This window comes from Phasianus colchicus, chromosome 20, assembly GCF_987193195.1.
Source record: "Phasianus colchicus chromosome 20, bPhaCol1.hap1.1, whole genome shotgun sequence".
NCBI classification, from domain to species: Eukaryota; Metazoa; Chordata; class Aves; order Galliformes; family Phasianidae; genus Phasianus; species Phasianus colchicus.
Genome location: NC_143455.1, coordinates 8,522,989 through 8,543,713, shown reverse-complemented (window position 1 = coordinate 8,543,713; position 20,725 = coordinate 8,522,989). Strand labels below are relative to the sequence as shown.

The 20,725-nt window shown below is 43.8% G+C and overlaps 1 protein-coding gene across 6 annotated transcripts in view; it reads right to left on the bottom strand.

The window, feature by feature from the left end:
• Positions 1-16,710, bottom strand: part of TEX2 (testis expressed 2) — a 42,243-nt gene extending 25,533 nt beyond the window's left edge. The window contains exons 1-2 of one of the 6 annotated variants that reach the window (XM_031598762.2): positions 9,335-10,452; positions 8,903-8,980 (exon numbers count right to left, since the gene is read on the bottom strand). In XM_031598762.2, coding sequence (XP_031454622.2) covers positions 8,903-8,909 — 7 coding nt within the window. In that variant the 5' untranslated portion in view covers positions 8,910-8,980; positions 9,335-10,452. Of the gene's footprint in view, positions 1-8,902; positions 8,981-9,334; positions 10,453-13,837; positions 14,007-14,324; positions 14,350-14,584; positions 14,721-16,045; positions 16,067-16,619 lie in introns of those variants that run through there. The other 5 variants (XM_090121936.1, XM_090121938.1, XM_031598763.2 and 2 more) reach the window with 5 other exon arrangements.
• Between the last annotated feature and the right edge of the window lie 4,015 nt (positions 16,711-20,725).

The following is a 20,725-nucleotide window of genomic DNA, read 5'->3' as shown; positions in this document are numbered from 1 at the left end:
GAGGGAAGGTTTCTGTATTCGTATCATATCTCCTGCTCTCACAGCACGTGTCACAGAAAGGACTCATGAGAATCAGCTTGGACAATTCCCATTCAAAGACAGGAGGAGGAAAAAGTCAGATTTTACTCTGAGACCTTGGGAGTGGAAGGGTGGGGAGAATACTATAGAGATATCCAAGCAGTCACACTTGTTCACCTTAAATACTTGAATATTCACCACTGTGCACAACATCCAGAATGTGTTGCCTATGTCCATTCTGCTCTCTAACAAAGATATCAACTACTTGTAAAGCAAAAGCAATTCAGCCAAAGACAAACAGATAGAAGCTACAGCTTTTCCAGTAAACTACGGAAAAGCTCAACCCACAGCGCAGGGAGACCTCAAAAGGAGTTAAGTTATTGCAATAATTTTGCTAGTATGTGACTTCTGGCTATGGTAGCAGAAATTTATTTTACAATTCTTTTGAGTAATCTTAACTCTGTATGACTAGTGGGCAATGCTAAGTTTTGACCTATGATACACATCTCTGGTTGCAATCACAGCTGTGGCGAGCAGACAGCCCATACTTGCACGAGAAGTGGGATAAGGTTCACAAAGCAGATTACTTTCAAGAGATAACTAAAGCTTTGGACCTCCATTGCTGATTAGAAGGATATTGGCAATCAGGAACTCACAAAATATACATACATACACAAAGAACAGAGATACTGTACAATGAGGTTCAGAGTAAGCCTACTTCTGTTCTGTCTGCAAAGTAGAGAGCAATCGGGTGCACCTAGACTGTTTAACTGAGCAATTACTCCCTCTCCCATCATTCACAAAGCACAGCTGAATGTGTTTCACAATGTAAACCAAACTTTGATGCACTTCCAAGCTAGCAATAACACCACTTTAAACAATTCATGTGTACAAACATCTTCTGCTCATCATACACTTGGCCTTCAATTGCTCAGTGACGATTCTGCAAGCTACACCGAGCTCCTCAACTAACAAGGACACTCACCTGCTTGCTGTATCCACTTGGAAAGAAACAAGCAGAGCACAGAAGTCATGCAAGGCTACGCAAGGAAGGTAGGAATGATTCAGAACCCACATTCTTACCTTAGAGAAGCAGCACATGTCAGCAACCAAGTCTAAGGGAAAAGTCTGGCATGGGGGAAGAGCAATGTGACCTCAGCCCCAGCCACCAGACGAAACACAGCTCTGATTTGGGCCACTTTCAGCACTGCACATTTAGATCTAGCTTGAGGGTGGGAGCATATTATTGTACATCTACTCTTAGCAACCCCCTGTAAACACAGAAACAAACAACCAATGCTTTCATACACTCTTTGGAAGGCGACTGGGCCTTTCTGCCTTTCAAGCACCCTCCAAATCACTGGGGGTCCTTTCAGAAACTGAACAATGGCATTACTGGTAACCAAATTTCTTCTTAACTCAATTAAACTTGACAATTTCACATCTAAGACAGAGCCAATTTAAATATACATCTATATTTTAGAAAAGAAAATCAAATTAACCCAAACAAAACCTTTTGAAAGGATTCGCCCCCACTCAAACCCTTTATATTACAAGAAGTATCAGGATTGTTTCACAATTGCACCAAAATTCCTCTCAGTTTCACTCAAACTGAGAACCCTTAGCCTAGAATTTTGAAGTTTTATCATCTTAAAGTCCACAGGTAAAAAAAAAAAATATATCTATTTCCAGTTCTCTTCCAGGCCTTGAGAATAGGTTGAGATTGTCTCCTGTTTGTATAACCTCTCAGCACTCATGAATTCAAGTCAGTCATATATTTACACTAGCGAAAGGAAACCTTCTGTTATGAGCATTGATACTTAAAAGGCACTGCACTGCCTACTTGAGACAGCTCCACTGTCAACTTTATAGGCAAAACAAAGCACTTTCACACTAACAATTTAGAAAGAGATTAAACCAATGCACAAAGCAACAAAGCTGGAACCAACTTAAAGGAATAGATCAAAGTTGCGTGCACCATGCTTACTTTATCCACCTCATACAGCTCAATTGAGCCACATTTATTAACTAAGGAAGGAAAATTCAGTAGAGCAATTCAGAGCTTTTCGTAATCATTCATTTGGATGATGATTGCAAATTGGGTAATTGAGTTCACACATTGCAACAGGCCAACGATGCAGTCACACTGCTATGACTTAACGCAACATCTGCGCCAAGGGAAAGGGCATCTCCCCTCAGAAATACCCTTGGAAAAATCTGTAGCAATGTTCATAAACTTGGCAGGGTATTTCCAGGCCTGTTTAACTGATGTTAAACATAGATCAGAAAAAAGTGTTTTACATAAAACATGAATTTCTTCCTTGCTGAGCAAAGAAAAGGCCCTACAGGTTATTAAAAAGCATTTTAATCTTTTTCCCCCTTTATCTATCAATTGCATCAGAAGAGCAAGCCCTAACTGCTATCGAGGAAGCCACCAATTTGATTACTTACAATGCCACACTTTGACTTCATGCAGATTGCCATCACTATTCAAATGGAAACTGTCTGATTACATCTCTGCTCACACCTACATCCCTCTGTGCCACTGCTCTTTAAAGACACAAACCTCTTGGCAAGCTTCTGTCTCTCAGGCTGGGGAAGAAGCAGCAGTTCTTTAGGGGATCTATTTTTTTTCTCTTGCGTTATTCAATAGTCATCTCTAAGTGTCAAACTGAAGACAGATAAATGATTCATACCGTAAATCTATCCTCCATTTGGGTAGGAAGGAGAAGTAATGTGTTGGAGACAGCTATTCCACGAGGCAGAATTGCTACAGAAGATTTTTCTTACATTAACATAGACAGGACAATTCTAATGCCAATATCTTTTTTCCAACGCTGAGATATGGGAGGACTGTTGCTATTTTTCAATACTCATTTAAAGTAAGTAACAGAAAACTCACAGCATCACATAAAATTCCTTCTGTTAAGAACTAGAAGTCTCATTTCAAGTACTTCAAAACACAGCATGAGTATTAGCGATCCCGTCGGTTACAGACATGATTCAGGCCACAGTTGCAGCCTAGGAAGCCAATTCCAGTGTATTTAGTCCAGAATGATCTCAGTGAAGCAGAGATCACAGCTCACGGAACATTATCTGCCATATGAATTTCACCTCATTGAACACATTTATACTGTAAGAGACAAAAGAAGATACAAAACCCAGTTTCAACATCCTTTCTTATCACTCACCATTCAAATCTCCTCTAGAATCTCCACGAGTTAATGTATTCCATGGCTAACACCTACCACTCTTTTAACATCCTCCACTCATTACTTTTAAATGAAGTACATAAAAGCTGTTGGTAATTAGCATCACATGACTGCCCTGTGAAACGCGCGTGCCGGAGATCCAGTTACCTGAAGTTAATACTTTGCAGCTTGCTTTCCAACACAACTAAGAAGAATGTTTTGCTTCACCTTTCAAGTCAAGTGCAACTGAATTTGAGATGGAAACGAAACAATGATAAAACTTTCACATAGGAAATTTGGAGTTACAAACAGGGAAAGACAGGCTTGAAAGAAACACAGAAATATTTTATATCATTCAAGAACTATTGGAAGAATGCAGTCCAATGTGTGCAACAGGAGTCAACATCAGGATTACAACAAACAGCCCACACAGCCAAAAGAGGTGGAGTCACCCTCCATATGCCATACATACAAATCTTCCATAGAGCATACCTCTAACAAAAGTCAACCAGGTTATCACAACTAAACTAGTCAGAATACCTGTAAGAGGAATTCTTTCTGAGCCTCATAAAGGAAGGATTATCTTCTGTGCAAATGCATTTAAGGTTAGGAAAATCCAAGTTAAATAATGAGCATTCAGATATATCACGGAAAACTTGAAATCTTGCTTAGGACTTCTCATATAAATGTACCACCAATGAGAACGCTTATAATGAGAACTATAAATCAGAGATGCAAGAGGAGTTATTTACCAAAATCTAGAACAGAAAGGCCAGATACAAATTGCAGTGGCAAATAAGTAGCCTGATAGAAGTCCCAGTAATTTTGAATACAGACAATGCTAATAAGGCCCTTCTTACAAGCTCCTATCTATAACGTTTCAAAAAAGAACAGAGAAAAACTGTTTAATGTTAGCTAAGTGGGTCTATTCTATCTTAACATTTTTCCCAAAGACTTCAGAAAGGTCAGCCACCACCTCAGCATCTCTGCCTCCTCCAATAAAAGATTACTTACTATTCTTTCCCACTCTCCTTCCATGACACATCGCTTGCATCAAGAACTTCATAAATCTGCAGCAGAGTTTAACTTTGACAAACAGAAGAGGAAGCAGTTAGAAGCTGCCCAAAAGCCCAGAAAACATTAACTTGCTCAATGCCATTCTGAAGTCTGAAGTGACACAGCATTTATAAGAAACAGAACGTTTGAAATGAGAGAGAAAAAAAGTTAATCCAAAGCACAAACCAAAACATGCAATAACACACAGAACAGTAACCAATGGGAGGAGAAGGGTCACTGCCTTGCCATTTTTTGCAATATTTATTCTTTTAACAAGGACGTGCAAAGCACAGAAGGCTGCTGCCAACTGCCCGCAGTGCAGCTGCAGGACAGTGGGGGCTCCCAGCCCCTTCCAGCACACAGCCTTGGGTTCCACTCACAGGGTGCTGCTGGACAACAGAAGCAAGCCTCAGCACCAGCAGCCAAAGCAACTCACACTGGCACTAGATGAAGCACAAGGCCACCAGCAAGTCTGCCACAGCACGAGACTAAGCTAGCTGGGAAAACACAGCAGCACAGTGTGTGCACGTCCCCAGAGCTGGAAGCAGAGGGCTGCAGGTAGCAAGGAGAAAGGACTTCAGCAGTGCAACAAACCTGATGGCGTGCCTGGACAGCAGCTGTGTAATGTCACTAATGGCACTGGATTCCCAGTTTGCACAAGGAGAACACATTCAACTTCCAGCATGCTTTCCTCCTATTAACTATTTTATTCTTGTTTCCTCATCATCCACAACTGCTAGCAATGTGTAGCATCTTTTCCATCCCAAACTCTCCTATTTAGTACTCCCGTGGAATAGGATTTAGAAATAAAGGCACTACAAACAGAGCAGTGGGACAGATGGAGGATGAGCCTGTGGCACAGCTCTCCCTGCCCAGCACAGCAGCTGGGTTAAGCCCATCTCCCAGAGCTGCTGCACCAGCCACCAACACACCCTTCCATCACATGGTAGCATAGTGAGCAAAAGAGCCCACTGGTTCCCATGCAATCCAGAGCACTAAACACAGAACTGCTGCATTTGCTCTCTTCTAAAAGGGAAGAGAGGACAAATCTAAATTACTGGTACTGCAGAAGCTGCATATCTTTAGAATCATAGAATCACCAAGGTCAGAAAAAAGCTACGAGATCATCCAGTCCAACCATCTGCCCATTACCAGTAGCTCTCACTAAACCATGTTCCTCAAAGACACAAAAACTGAAAAATATTTACACCTCAAAAAATTACATCTTATTGAGAGGGCAAATGCTGAGGGATAGCACCAGTGGACACAGCAATAACTCTCTCCTTATCTCACTGGGGAGAAAAAAATAAAAGAATCCACTCCTCATTAATCTGATGAAAGATTACCTAAAACCCCTTTGGATTAGTCCACATTGAGAATGCTGCCCACATCACTGATTAAATTAAAGGTCACTATAAAAAACTTTGGGGGAATGTCACTAAGTGACCTACAGAAAAACAGGCTGCTCTGAATCCTCAATCAAGAAGGGTTTACCAGAATGGTGTTACCCTCATTCACTCAACCATCCAAATGAGTCTTCTCTTTCCTCACTGCTTCTCTCCTCAAAAGAGGCGCAGATGCCTTCGGGTGCCCAGGACCTGCATGCCCCAGGCACGTTGTTACCTGAGGATTAGCTGCTCTCTGACCTTTCATCCTCCAGTTCTGGTGGTACTTTTTCAACTGCTGGACAGCAAATCCCCAGGCAGTTGGCAGAAAAAGTAAAGAAAAACAAGTAAGCAATGCCAGGCTTCGTGCAGGAAGTTCCCACTTTGCACGGGAAGGAGGATGGCATCTACCTTAGATACACACAAATAAAGAAGCATTCATATGCACAAAGGTAGCTGCACTCTAATGGGAAAGCTCATTAACCTAAGGCACTCTGGTTACACAGGCCTCCTTCCTTCCAGCTCACCTACCCACAGGAAGCAAGAAGAGTCTTTGATGAATGCAAAAAAAATGCCTTCCAGATAGGGCAGACCAGAATTTCTCAGAAGTCTGAAGATGTAATCCCCAGAGGGCTCCAAAGGAAAGGTCACTAACAGCACATCTTCACATCCAGCCTTCTCAGAGCTGTGAATTTTCAGACTTTGAGAGGTGGTGGAACAAAAGGAATTCAACAGTAATTCAAAGCAAAAGTCAGCGTGTTCTGCAAGATTTGTTTTAGTTCTTAAACAGTTCTTCCTGCTTCAGGTACTTCAGCCAGAAGGCAGCCTTGCAAACAGCTCTGCTCTGCCACCCCAGGCAGCCCTGCCTGCCGCTGGGTGTGAGGAAAAGCCAATGAGGGTATTTGCTGCAACTCATCTGCCTGGAAACTGCCAAGGCAAGCAGCACACATCAGTACCATGCCACCAAACAAAGCTCCACATGATCTGATTTGGGAAGGAAATGGTTTGCTGACTACATTTCCAGACTTCTTTGAAGAATCTGTGCAGGTAATCACATTATTTGGAGTTTTATAATTGTAAGGGGAGTGAGAAAAAATGCTGTTACCTCACTGACAATCAGTGCTCATACAGTGCCTCAAACTAATAAGATCGTATAGAATCTACTAACTTACCAAAAGGGCAGCAGCAAAGACTAAAAACCTGCTGAAGGTGACACAGCCCATCTCATTCTGGCAACCAGTATGCAGAAATCATAAGCTACCAGTAACAGCTTAATATATTAAGCTTTCCTCCCCAAAGCATGATTGGGGTAATTTGTGTTTCCAAAAGCTGAGATACATTTTAATTGCAGTATATTATAGGTCAATTACAGACTGCCTGAGTGCAACAGCTGCTTTACAGGCTTGATTCTTATTGAAATCAACTGAGTCAGAAAATGATGAGCACCTCCCACAAAATATTTTTTTAAATCTTAATTGCTAAGAAACTACAGCAGATAGATAAATCAAAGAAAAACAACTTGGCAAGTTATCTGAATTAACAGCATCCTATTATAGAAAAGAAGATATAAAGACAGTGCATCTGTCCTAAGAAAAAAAAAATCAGCATGCTGTGAGGACAGACTGGTGCCTTCACGTACCTCAGAGCCCTTTTGCTCACACCCTGACACAACAAAACCATGAGAAAATCCTTCCTACTCCATTTTTCTCTCTCAAAACGTAAGCACTGGTGGCACCCTTAGAAAGATGCTTCATCACGTGAAGTCTCAGGAGAAGTAAACAAAATAAGACTGGGAGGAATATGAACTGCATTCACCTTCAGCACCACGTGGCTACCACGGCACCTACCTGCTTCTGAACTTAGGATAAAAATCAAAGGTTTGAGTTAATCACTTTCTCAAGTTTTCAGCACTCTGCAAAGTGTTCTCACTCCCCCTGGTGAAAAATAGTTTCCAAAGATCAATAATGCAGGATGCAACGCAGCCATCACTCATCCCTTTCAGCAATTATTTGTCCCTACAGGGTTTAATTCACTCATCGAGCACGCACGCAGACGTAGGCCCTTCTCACAGGGGACAGAAGACCTCAGGCAGATTAGGGTTAACAGGACAACATGTGTACACAAAACCACTCCTCCAGGCCTCTGTATGGCAGACACAGGCAGCAGCCCCGACACACAGAGCTGCAGGTCCCACTTCCCTACGTGGGAACAACGGGAGTTGCTTCCAAGACCCCATCTGACAAACCCAGCAGCTGAAAACAAGAGCAGACAGTCAGTGCCTCAGGGCCACATGTACCCAGATTCCATTGCTTCCTGCTGTATTAATACTGCAAGAATAAGAAAATAGCTTCTTTTTTGCCTAATAATTTTTAAGAATTCCAGCTCTACTTCAGATTCAACTAGTATTCATGCAGGCTTGCTGCTTTTACTCTTCTTTGTACTTTCTTCAGTTAAAAAAAGGACCACAGTCATCCTTTTCTCAGCCTGTATTTGCTATCCAATAAGCAGATAAATCTTAGTTATGTTTATCTAACAAAAGCTGCCAATGACTTCAACAACATAAAAGTTTCCACCATTGCAAAGATAATATCTGTATTCTCAACTACTTGATAAAACAACCGAGAACCAATTCTCTCCCCTGTACATAGGTTACATTTTGTGTTCACATTCACAGAAAAAGCGTCATTCAAGTAGCTGCAAGGAAATTAATTGTAGGTCATCAACGTTAAGGTCTCAAATTGCTGGGAGATAAAAGAACAGAAAGCCACCAGATAGACTCAAAAGGGTAAAGGGAAATATCTGTCTTTGAGCCACATCCTGCTTTCTTCGATTACAGTGTTATGCAGGCAGTTCTCATCTCAGACACAGGGTAACGGTTTTGTATACATATTTAACACATCTACCCCACACTCTTTAGTTGGAGTCAATCAGCTATAACAAACTCTAAATTACCTACATTAATAATTCAGTAAGTGCATACATACTTCCTCACACATCACAGTACAGCAGGGGTGCAGTCATTTAAGAGAGGCTTTTAATTAGTGAGCAGTCCTGTCAGGAAAGCCGAGCACAGGTGTCAGCTCTGCCAGTCTTCCAGGATGAGGTGGCAAGCAGCTGATGACTGGAGTAACCAGTGCTGCCTCTGTTATGCTATATATAGTTAAGACTTCACAGACGGGCCTGGGTGCTCTTTTGGGGAAACTGAAGAGCAGTGCCAGTGGAAACCCAGAAGTGCAATGGAAATCTTTTCACCTTGCATTTACCACCATGCAGTGAGACAAGTTCTTCTCCATTCAACAGCCTCACTGCTAAATACACTGCTTGTGGCACCTGGAAGCAAGAAGCAGACTTTAAATATATATATTTTATATATATATATACATACATACACACACACACCCCATGAGAGTGAAGTAGTAAAACAACACCCACAGTGCTGTACAGCCATTTACTCTTCTTTACCATCTTAATTTTGAACTTTTTGGTTGGTAGAAAGAATAAAAAATATCTAGCTAGAATTTTAAAAAATCTGGCTACTAGATATGACACTGAAAAGTGATCCCAACAGAAATCACACACTTATAACATCTATCCAACACTCAAGAACCAACCCTTAAAGCTTCACAGTGAAAGGTCAATGCAAGCAGAATTTATGCTTTTAAATCTAACCCAATCTTTTCTTACACTCTCAGACTCCATGTGTTTTTCTAGCAGTGTTAGGCATGAAACTTCAGCTTGCCTGTAACACCAGTTAGGCAATGTTACAGCACCCTGGAAAAGGAGGTTTGTTATTGTAATGGGAACAGTAACAGGAATTACAGAACAGGAGATGGCTGTCATGTACAACTGCTCCTTTCTCCATTTACATCTCTTGCAATTCACACAAGTAATAAAATGAATAGTGTTATCATTTTCCTAAAAGTGCAAGAGTTGCCATGCGTTTGCTCAGAAGAATTATTAAAGCCCTGGCAAAACCTTCATTAACCAGCACACTTTTGAGCTGACAGATCACCTCCTCTTCTTTCTTATCCCCTTCTCCCAGTTCACTTAACACTTCAAGCCAAGTTCAAGAAAGACGTGTGAAAGCAATTTGATAACCAGTGCCACTGAGGTGGTCTCGGAATGATAAGCCTTATCAAACTTCACAGCATTTACAAACCAGGACAGAAATACACTTCATTTACCACCAAATCACATCTACGTATGCATTCAGCCCCAAACGTTACACAAAAGTATTGGGACAGAATGTAAAATGGGTTGCATGATTTCCAGGCTCAACCAGAGGATACTGTGAGCCAAACCCAGGCAGCAGCTCCCACTGCCTGCTGTCACATGTCAGGCACTATTTCCCAACCAAACCACCGCAGCAATGAGCAGGACTATCTCCCTTCCTCCCACAGAAACCTTACTGTTTGGGCTCATAAAACATTATTATTCCTCTATCTTAAACTTGACTTCCAATGACACAAAATGATTTTTGCAGCTATTTAATTTCAGACTATAACTTCATTTCAGCTCACAACAGGATGCAGTTGAATGTTTCAGCCTGCCATGATCTGCTTTGAAATTTCCAGTGTCAAAGGTAGACAGTAGCCTGCTTTGTGCCTGTATTTTTGCAGTCCTGTTCTAGAACTGAAACTAAACATAACACTCAGAATGCAGAATAAGATCTAGAGTCTCAGAGCTCTGTCCTCTGCATAAGCTACTTAAACCCAATATAGCAATTTTTAGGATTTGGACTTCTTAGAAGGATTTTGATACTGTTTTCTGAGACCCTCTTTTAAACTTGACCATCCCATCTTCTCACAGCTCCAGGATAACAATCCACCATCAACAGGATAAGTGGTCCAAGACACCCAATACTTACACCAGCACTGAGGGATGCTCTTTTGCCATGTTCTTGTCATCCAACACCAGCAGGGTCAAAGGGCAGAACAGTTTATAAACCACAGAGCCGCTGGGTAATGAATATTAAAGCCCAGTTCATACAACAATTCATTTGTGCTACCCTCCTGGCCCTTAAGGGAGAACACCACTGTTTACTACATTTAATTGATCTTGCCATCCCGTGTCCCTCAGTCACCTTCTCTTCTAGAATGCCAACTTATGCAGAGCTTGGTCCAAACCCAGGCGACTCCATTCATTTCCAGGTCTTCTGAGGAACAACACACCCAAATGCTGACTCTTCAATTGGTTTAAGTATCAATCCTCAAAGACCCCAGGTGAACAGGCACACAAAGGCATGGCCATGTAGCGCAAACTCTTCTTTGTTGCCTCAAGTCATCACGGGATCTTGACTGATAATTATTAACTTCCTGCCGTCAAAACTCTGAGCCTGTTAACAGAAGCCTGCGGTACCTCTGATGGACAGACAACACTGTGCTTAGCAGTCCTGCCTTTGCTCCCTTAATGTCAAATACTCCTCCAGCTGTTAGCCTGGAGGCACTGTCACAGGGCAGCAGAAAAGAGATTGCTCCCTGGGAGGCAGCCTTCGCTCAGTCAAACTCTGGAAGAGGTTGAAGTAGTTAGAAAGCACTAATAGTCAAAAAGGCACCTGGAAAATAAGCTATTTTCTGCACACAAAAGGCAGTGAGTAGGAGAATTAGACTAAAGGAACCAAATCTAATAAAAAAAAAAAAAAAATCAATAGAGCTACTAAATTGCTCTCCATCAAATTCTTTTTTAAGTCTCTCCTTTCTCATAATGCCTTAGAAAAGCTTAATAGTTGTACCATTAATACACTAAAAATCACTGCCTGCCCATATTTTCTCACTATTGCCTTCATTTAGTCATTGCTGCCTCCTGAAATACAAAGCACTTTAGAGAAGAAAGTATCTTTTTCAATCATTGTAGAGCACCTTGGAAAAATGAAGTGTTTTATGAATCGGGCTCCCTGATGCTATGTGACACTGCAAGCAGGTTGATGTTTTCTCCAGAAACGTAACTGAAAGTTTAAAATACAGTGATCTTCCTTATAACCTGAAATATCAAGATCTGACAGAGATGATGCCCTACACCGAGTGTGGAAGTTACATTTATGCTTGTCATTTCTTTTCTACAGCACTTTTATAATAATCATAACAAAATAATTTACGCCGAAAGAGAACTCTGGAGTCAGTTTGGTCCAGCTCTCACTCAGCAGGGCCAACGTTGAGCCTTTTATCAAGGGGAGGACCCCAGGATTAAGGTTAGTCACACGGAATGTTGCAGGGCTGGCTCTGACCTTCAGAGTTCTCAGGTGTCAATGTGAGAGGGAGTACATGAAAGTTCAGACAACTCTGTATAGAGGCTTTTCTTTGAACAGCTCTTTCACCGTGTCCCAGCACAAAGCCAGTGCTGCCTTACTTAACTCTCTCATTTGCCATTAAGTGCTACATTCTTCTTCAGCCCTGACATGTAGCAGCACTCTCTCCATATTTCACTATTTCAACATCTGTCCCCTTGAAATCACAAGGCATTCTTTCTAGCATCCATTTCACATTACCTAGAGTAAGAAAAGTCATTGTTCATTCCCTTTATTGGCCACACATGGCATGCATTTCCAGAGTACGTTTCTACTCTGAATATATTATGGCTCTTCCAATACCAGCTATGTGCTCATGAAGGCTCCCAGCATTAACTCTTATCTTTATTTCGCTCATCTCTCAGCCTACATTACACTCTCCTTTTCCAACATACATTGTCATCTAATTGATTCACCTTGGGCAGTAAGGATTTCCAGGACATAATGCCTTTATTCAAGGATAAATGTTTCAGAGCACACTGAATTAACATTACCACTTACTGCAGATATCTGATAGCAACATTTCTAGCCTGCCAACAGAAAAGAAGAAAAAAACAGAGATTTTAAGCTCCAAGAACATACATAAAACCAAAATTTACTCAACTTATTTCTCATTCCCTTGAACTAACAATTTATCCTAACTGAGAAGCTCTTTCCTTCAGCTCCTGGGCAGGTATAGCCTGCCCCACACCACAAGTTACATATCTCCTGGGCCACAACAGGCTAAGGCTTGGTCCTCAGCACTGCACAGAGAACAGGACTGGGGAACACCACCACAGGAACGTGCCTTTACATACGTTCAGTGCTGAGCTCACAACTGGTCACCTGTCCATCCCACACAAGACAAGGTCAGTAACCTCTCAGGCTTGCTGGAAGTGATTTCTTTACTCTGATTTCACCTAACAGATCAGGTTCATGTAGCATAGAAAGGTGAGGCTACAGCAGCACAATCTCAACATCTATCAGCATGATTTTAAGCTTATTCCTGTTACTTTACCCTTTTTTACTAATAACTTTCACTATCACCCATTGCTTTATTTACACTTAAAGCATAAAAGGGAAATTACTCGCACTGAACATTCGGCTTATGTTTCCAGCTTCACATTCCTTAGTTTGTAATTCAGTTGTCTTAGACTTCATTTGCTTACAAATGACTGCCATCAATACTCAAAGCTACTAAATAGTATTATCACCCAAACTAAAAGCAGTAAGCCACTGACAAACATACTTCATGGGGCTGTGAACTTCAACTTTTCACTTTGGATTTCATTAATGGATTTTCTTTTCTAAAATAAAAGCAAAACGGGTCATTTAAAGAAACTCTTTGCGCAGACCGAAAGTTTCCCAGAGGCGTGCTGAGCTCACCAGCACAATACACAGGGGATATCAAGCAGCAGAGTCTGATCAAAGACGCCGTTGAGCACAGGATTATCTTTTTGTTCTTTTGCTCAAAAGACAAAGCTCCTTACTCACCCTGCTCAGAAACACCGTCTCAGACCTCAGCACCTACATGGAGAGTTAATAATGTGCCACCTGCAGCAGGGCACTGCACTGGATCAGCTTTAAAGGCCATCACAATGGTAACCTCTTATATATTACAAATGAACCTCTGTCTTTAAAGCCAATTCTAACACTAAAAGCGTTACTTTCTTTTGCTTAAGTTAAATTCTTTTTATCTTAATTTAACACCAGTTCAGAGACAGCTGAAAGCTGTATTTACACTGCCTGAATTTTATTCAGATTAGGAATATAGTTATTATAAATTCCAAATAAAGCCCTGAGATTGTGAAACTGCCTTGTTTCCCTGAGTTCTGCAGGCAAGAACATCTTGAAAGAGGAGTTATGTCAAGACAGAGGAGTATGACAAAGCATCTTAACAGCATTCCAGGCTCGCTGCGATTTACCTCGCAATTACAACGGGGGAGTTAGAAAAGTTTCATTTCTGAACTGCCCGAGATGACAGCTGCTGCTGCAGCTCCTTCAGACATTTGCTGACAAATACAGCCACCAAAAAGTTGAGCACAGACATTCAGAAGAAACTTCAGACATGATGAAACGACACTGAGCTGCAGGTAAACAGACAGGTAAAATATAATTACATCAACAATTAAAAGAGGCTCGGGAGCCGAAACGCTGACACCCGGGACAAGAAAAAGGAAACACTTCGAGGTGACGGACAGATACGCTCTCTGCCCCCGAGCTCCACCAGGAACACGCGTTACAGCCCGCTCTGCCGCCTGCTTTTAAGCCATCGCTTCCACTCCAGCGCTGCCCCCGGCACAGCGCAGCTCCCGCCCCAGCCAACAGCCGACAGCCACCTGCGCCCCGCCGACCCGCGCCCAACAACGGCACCGATAACAGCGGGGCGGCCCGCAGCCCCGCGCGGCTCACCACAGGCACCGGCCGCAGCCCGGGGGCCCAGCGGTTCGGCCCCCCCCGCCGCTTCGGCCCCGGCCCGGCTCCGCCCCGCGCCCGGCCTTCCTCCGCCGCCGGACGCCCCTTCCCCTCCTCGCTCGGCGCCCGCACCCCGCCGTGTTCTCAACCGAGCGCTGCGGCGCCGCTTCCCGGTGCGGCGGAGAGGAGCGCGGCGCCGCGCGGGGCGGCCGAGGCGGCGCGGCCCTGCGCTGCCCTGCGCCGCCCGCTCCCCTTACCCGCGGCTCATGGCACTGCCCGGCGCGGCCCCGGCGTTCCGCGGCCCGCGCCTCCAGCGCCGCGCCGGGCGGCAGCGAAGGGAGGAGAGGCGGCGGAGCTGCCCGGCGCCGCCAATCCGCGCCCCGCGGTGGGCCGGGCCTGCCGGAGCCGCCGCAGCGCCGGCCGGAGGGGCGGGGCGGGGCGCGGGGCCGCCGCGAGCGGGGGGAGGCGGGGCGGGCCGCGGCCTGGCGGCGGGGACGGGCGGGGGGCTGAATCGGCCCGAGCCGAAGTTTCGGTGCGGAGGGAGCGGCGACACGAGGAACGGCTCCGCCAAACGAGAGCGGCGGCTGGCCAGCGCGGGGTTAATCGGGATTAACTCAGCCGCTCGCTCGGAAAGCGTCCGAGAACAACGAGCGCCGTGCCCGGCGAAGCGCGGGGCCGAGGCCGCGCCGTCCCCCGTTCCCGCCCCCCCCGCCGGGAGCTGCACCGCGTGCCGCCGCTCCTGCGGAAGGCCGAGTTTAGTTGGGGTGTTTCTCGCTGTGGGTTCTGTGGGTACATTTTTAGCGCCGTAATCACCGACTGCATCATTGCGTGGCAGCAGCTGCTGCCGGCGGGAAGCGTGTGTGCGAGCAGACAAAATAGAAGTTGTTTGGTATCAAAACAGTACGCGAATGTTCAAAATGTGTTACCCAAACAGCCGGCCTTTGCTCTGGGAAACGCGCTGTGTAAGAGCACGTTTTATGCCCTCCTGGTATTTCCCAGTTTGCAGCAGACTGAGAAAAAGGTTAACTCCCTTTTTCAAAGGGGTTTCGTTCTCATAACAGTCTCGTGCAATAAAAGACTGCAGCCCAACCGCTGCTCTTCCCTGTACAGTGTTGCTCTTCCTGTAGGAAACCGTTCATTGCAACATCTTTCACTGGGTTGGACTGTCCTGGCCTCAGCTACCCAGGTTCCTGTAGCTGCTCTGTGGATTAATGGGGCTGCGACAGCTCTCCTCGCTCCTTTTCTCTTAAACAACTCAGGTTTGAATAAAAACATGAAAAATCCTACAAGGCCTTGTGGTGACGAAACCAACGTTAATCTGTTCACTAGCCAACATGCAATGGAACACAAGGGCAGAACTCCGAATGCTCCGGACTAGCCAATGCAAAAAGCTAAACATACAATATTACTTTAAAAATAATTGACCATTCTATCCACAGCTGTATCTCAGTCAAGGTTGGCTTCTGTTATGCCAGGCATTAAACATACAGTGGTCTTAATTTTGCAGCCTGACTCAGGAGTGGGTGCAGATAACACTCCTGTTGCTTTTGCTCTTTACGTTTCAAGGACAGTTCAATGCCTGTGGAAATTAATTCTCACTAACCATCTTTGGGCTCTTTAGGGCTCCTAGAAGCTCTCTTTAAACCTGCAATTCCTGCATAGAGTCCTAAAAGCAGAGGTGTCAGCACCCAGCAAAGCGTGGTGAGGGCCGAGCTCACCAAATGGAGGGCAGATCTTCGAGCTGTGGCTGTCCCAGCCGTGCACTCATTGTCTCACCTCTGCCTGAGCTGAAGGAACCCAACAGAGACTGCACTGTGTGATCATCATTCCATCCGTTATTATGCAGTCATTTTTAAAGTTAAAAATATAGCGTTATGTTTAAATATATGTAAAAACGTATTCTGTCATCTAAGATAGGTTTCTTTTTATAGCTCTCATAGTAAATAGGCAGAACTTTGAATCATTATACAGAGCTGGTATTAGTGTTTCCAAAGTCTGAAGATAAGATAATGGTTGTTTTCTTTATAGGAGGTTATCCCTGCAGGAATAGAAGCTATGGCTGAAACAGAGCAATGGCTTGTTTTCAGCTGTGTTAAACTGTGACCAATTCACAAGAAGCTTTTTGTAACCTCTGTAGCTCCTGACTTAGGAATCATGTGTCCTGAAAGGCCTGACCTCAAGAAAAAAGAATATGTTTGAAGTTGAGTGCTCGGCAGAGGCTTCTTCCGGAAAGGGACAGAGCCCGAGCAAAGGGTGAGCCATGTGGCAGGGAGCTGAGACGTGAGCTCTTACCTGCCTTGGAGCTCCGTGGAGCATCTCGGCTGGGAATCCTCCTCTGTCACACGGCAAAAGGAAGAGTCTCTGAGTTTGAGTCATTCCATGTTGTGAGAATAAATCCTTTTGTTGGATAATTCATTTTCCATCCAACCTATAAAAAGACGAGAGAATAAAGCCATGTCTATGTATTTTTAATATTTCCGTATCCCATATGTAAATATGCAGTCACATTGAGAAACAACAGGCCTGCAGGCACTAGAAATAGGCATCTCCAGTCAGGAGCTGCGTTTGAAAATAATGACTTTAATCTTTCAGAATATGTGAGGGAGACATTTAAATGCCTTCTAAAAGCAGCGCTTGAGCGGGACTGTAAAGCAAGAAGTAATATTTCTTTCCCAGAGCTACCGTGAGATTCAGTACATTTCTCTGTAACATCCCCATCAGAATTTCACAGCTCAGGACAGTTTGAAGTTGGTACTTTTGTGAGAAGAGAACATTAGAGGTTGTGCCTTGGCTTTGCAGAAGGTTTTGAGGAGGGTCAGTGCGGGCACTGTGCTCCCCTGGGAAGGCCAGCAGCCGCAGGGCAGGCCTGCTCACCATCTTGTGCTGCAGAACTTTAAAACAAATGAGGCAGCAGCTGTGTCTGCACACATGAATCGTGACAGTTTTGTATGCATGAGAACAGCTTTACTGTTGTTTTGTTGGCTTCTCTGCACAGCATCAAATGCAATGCAGAGAAGTTTCACACAGAAAAACAAGCAGTGCCTCTGCTGGCTTGGTGCAAGGCCAAGGCTTCCTGCCGGCCCTCACCTGGTTCTGACTGTGGCTATGGAGCAGTATCAGCTCCCCAAACAAACACTCTTCTTCCACACTGCTTGTGTGCCAATACATTGGTAGGAGAGCAACAGCCTCTCATGGCTGCCAGGTTATAGCAATGCACAGAACAGGCTGCAGCCATCTAAGCAGGGAGTGCAGAGCCAGAACTCTGGCCAAGCACTGCCAAGGTGACACCTGGAGCTCCCAGGACAGTGGAGCAGCTGGATTGCTGCAAATTTGCATTGGTGCTGCTCAGGCCTGCAAAACCCTCCTGATGCTTCTCAGGCTGGTGCCATGCCTGACACTGCATCCCAGCAGGGAAGATACACAGGCTGCTGCACACCCCTCTGTGGTGCTGCCCATCTCTGGGGAAGAGGCGAGTCCATGAGCTACAACAAACAGCCGTGTGCACTCAAAAAGCCACGTGCATGCTGCCAAAGTCGCATGAAGGTTGCAGGAGCTGGTATCTGGATTTCAGAGTACCTGGCAATTGCACAAAACTCTAAAAGGCTGAAATGTGATCTGCACACGATGGAGAAGTCAATACTTCTCCCTCTGCAGAGACCTTTGTGGGTTAGGGTATGCTGGCTGAATGCTGGAGCACGTCAGGGTACAACTGTAATAAAACACAAAGCTGGGAGGAGGCACAGGAGATATAGTGACAGTTCTGTACATTTTTCCTGCACAGGCATGAGCCAAAAGTCCTTGACAGCAACGGCAGATGATACAGACAATTTTCTCTTAATCAGAAAAAGCAAAGCACAGAATTAACAGCAAGCATCCTGACCTTTTAGCTGACAAATTGTTCACCTATTTTAAATCTACAACTAAATTTAGTGCTCCTGATACAGAACAGCTGAAGTCACAGGTTTAAACCAGGCAAATACACAGCAACTTTTCCACAAGCACGGCTTTAACACCAGTCAGCAGTGCCTTTCTGCTCTTGCCTGGACAGATGCTCCGGTTCTACACTGGTGTGCTTAATAGAAATGGTTACTAGAGAGGAAAGAACATTGGCTATAAAATAAAAATGAGCATCAGGCTGAAGATCCAGAGCTCCAAATCAACTTGTCCAGTATTCAAGAGAAGTTAGATGCATAACATTTAGAGAATATGGCAGAACATGTGGTCAGGTCATCCATAACAACTTTATTGTCCCTTGTCTTCACAGGAAAAGACAAAAAATTAATACAAATTAATCACAAGTGTGATTTAAATGTGTTTACTAAAGTTAAATAAGAGCCCTGCATGAATGCTGTTACTCAGTATTAAACTGAGTATCAAACTTCATTTGATTTAGTTTCCTTCCATTTCAAAGTGAAGTATCCTAAATCAAATTAATGTTCACTTAATTCTCAAAAAGAATATCTGCATAAGGACTTAATAGAATTTAAATAATCTACTTTAAAAGTGATTCAGGTAAGGCTTCCTGAGCGTCCCCTCTGAAGACTCATATCAGTAGGCTTAATGGGAAGTGTTCCTGAATCATGGTTGTGTGAGGTCAAAACATCTGTCAGCACTCACCAAGAAAGTACTGATGTGTCACTCTGAGAGCATGAGCATCTGATCCACAGCTGAATGTCTGCCTGACCACGTGGAACCAGAAACTGTAGGATGGGGTGAATTCCTTGTTTAAAAAAAAGAAGAATTAAATTCTGAAGAAATTTTGGTTTCTTCAGCTGAGATGGAGAACTGGTGCAGGTGTAGCCTTGCACAGGACATCCCCTGTGTTCTGAAGATGTAAACAAAATGTGCACTGTTTTTGCGAGGCTGATATAATTTAGGCTGCTGCTATCTAATGCAAACAATTTCACGTTGTACGTATGATTTCATATTTCATATGATCTTGGTTTTTTTTCACATTTAAGAGCTGCTCCCTGCTGTTCAAGAGTGAGTCATGTCTTGTTCAGAGTATCATTAAGTCTTTCAATTAAACATTGCTCAGTAGTCTATCCAGCCAGTATCCCTGAGTCAGTTTCAAGTGCTCACAGACAAGATGTTTTCCACATTAATCCACTGAGACATACTAAAGAGTCTAATAAATATATACACAGTCTGCTCAGAAAAAGAAGGAAACTAAACACAGCCATACGTTAACTCTTCAGAGCATCAAATCACATCTCAGAATATGAAAAAATTCTGAATTTGAGCAAGATGCCCTGACTGCTCAGTGTTGCCTTACATTGCATTTAGAAAGGCATGCTCAATAATCAAAGCCTTCCAAAACTCTCATGTTTTAAAAATAGTCAAATGTATTTCTTTTGAAGTATGGGCTTGTTACAGCTATTTAGGAATCCCTTACTGAACTCAGATGGATCTTGAACCTCCCCTGAGGATGATTTAGATGTCAGTGTTCATTCATTAACAGATTGGAAGCTGTCCAGGACAATACAGCAAGAAAGCACATGATCTCCAGGCTTGCTTTCTGCTTCTTCCTGTCTTAGAGAGGATTTTCTGTGCAGTTCTTTATAAATAAATTCAAGGTTAAATATGAGTAAGGTAAGAAATGCAGAGAAAACCAGCCCAGTATTAGCAATGCATCTTACTTATTGATCAACAGGCTACTTCTCTCTAGTGGAAAGGAGAGCATTTAGCAAAACTTCACTCGAGCAGTGACAATCTTACCTCTCCCAGTGCCAACTCATCTCTGACCACGTGTGCAAACATCTTTCTCCTCATTAACACGGAGACACGTGCGCATCAGCCCTAATGCCACAGGGCTCAAGCAAAGGCTCACAGACCCCAACAGGTTTAATGTTGACTTTCATGAAATACTCTTTTGAATAAGAAGCAAACGAGCTCTCTTACAGAAGCAATCAGCTGATGTGGAAGCAGTCACCTTAAGAAAGAACATAGATGCCAGACATGAGGAGAAGCCAATACATTCAAGGGTCCTCCTGGATGAAATGTTGGGCTTTACAGATGTGGGGAGGGCAGAGCTTGGAGCAGCTATGCTCCTATGGTGTGACAGAAGCAGCCTTCTCTCAAAACAAGGCAGAACGAGATAAACTCTACTAGAACGACCTTGAGAAAAAAAGGCTGGTGGAGTGCTTCAGGACAAAGTGCTGGCTGAAAGGATTGAAATTGCATGCAGAAAAAGTGTCTCCTATTGTCTGATTCCTCCCTGTTCGAGGAAACGGAATTTTGTACTTTCATTGTAAATAAAAAGGCTGCATCAAAGTACTCGAGCGATCAATTTTGCCTGCTATTAGAAACAATCTGCTGAGCCTAAAACCATCTAAGTGCTTTGGTCAAAGAGGGGAATAAAATCTCTACTCACTTCCTCATGGAAAAGCGGCAGTTTT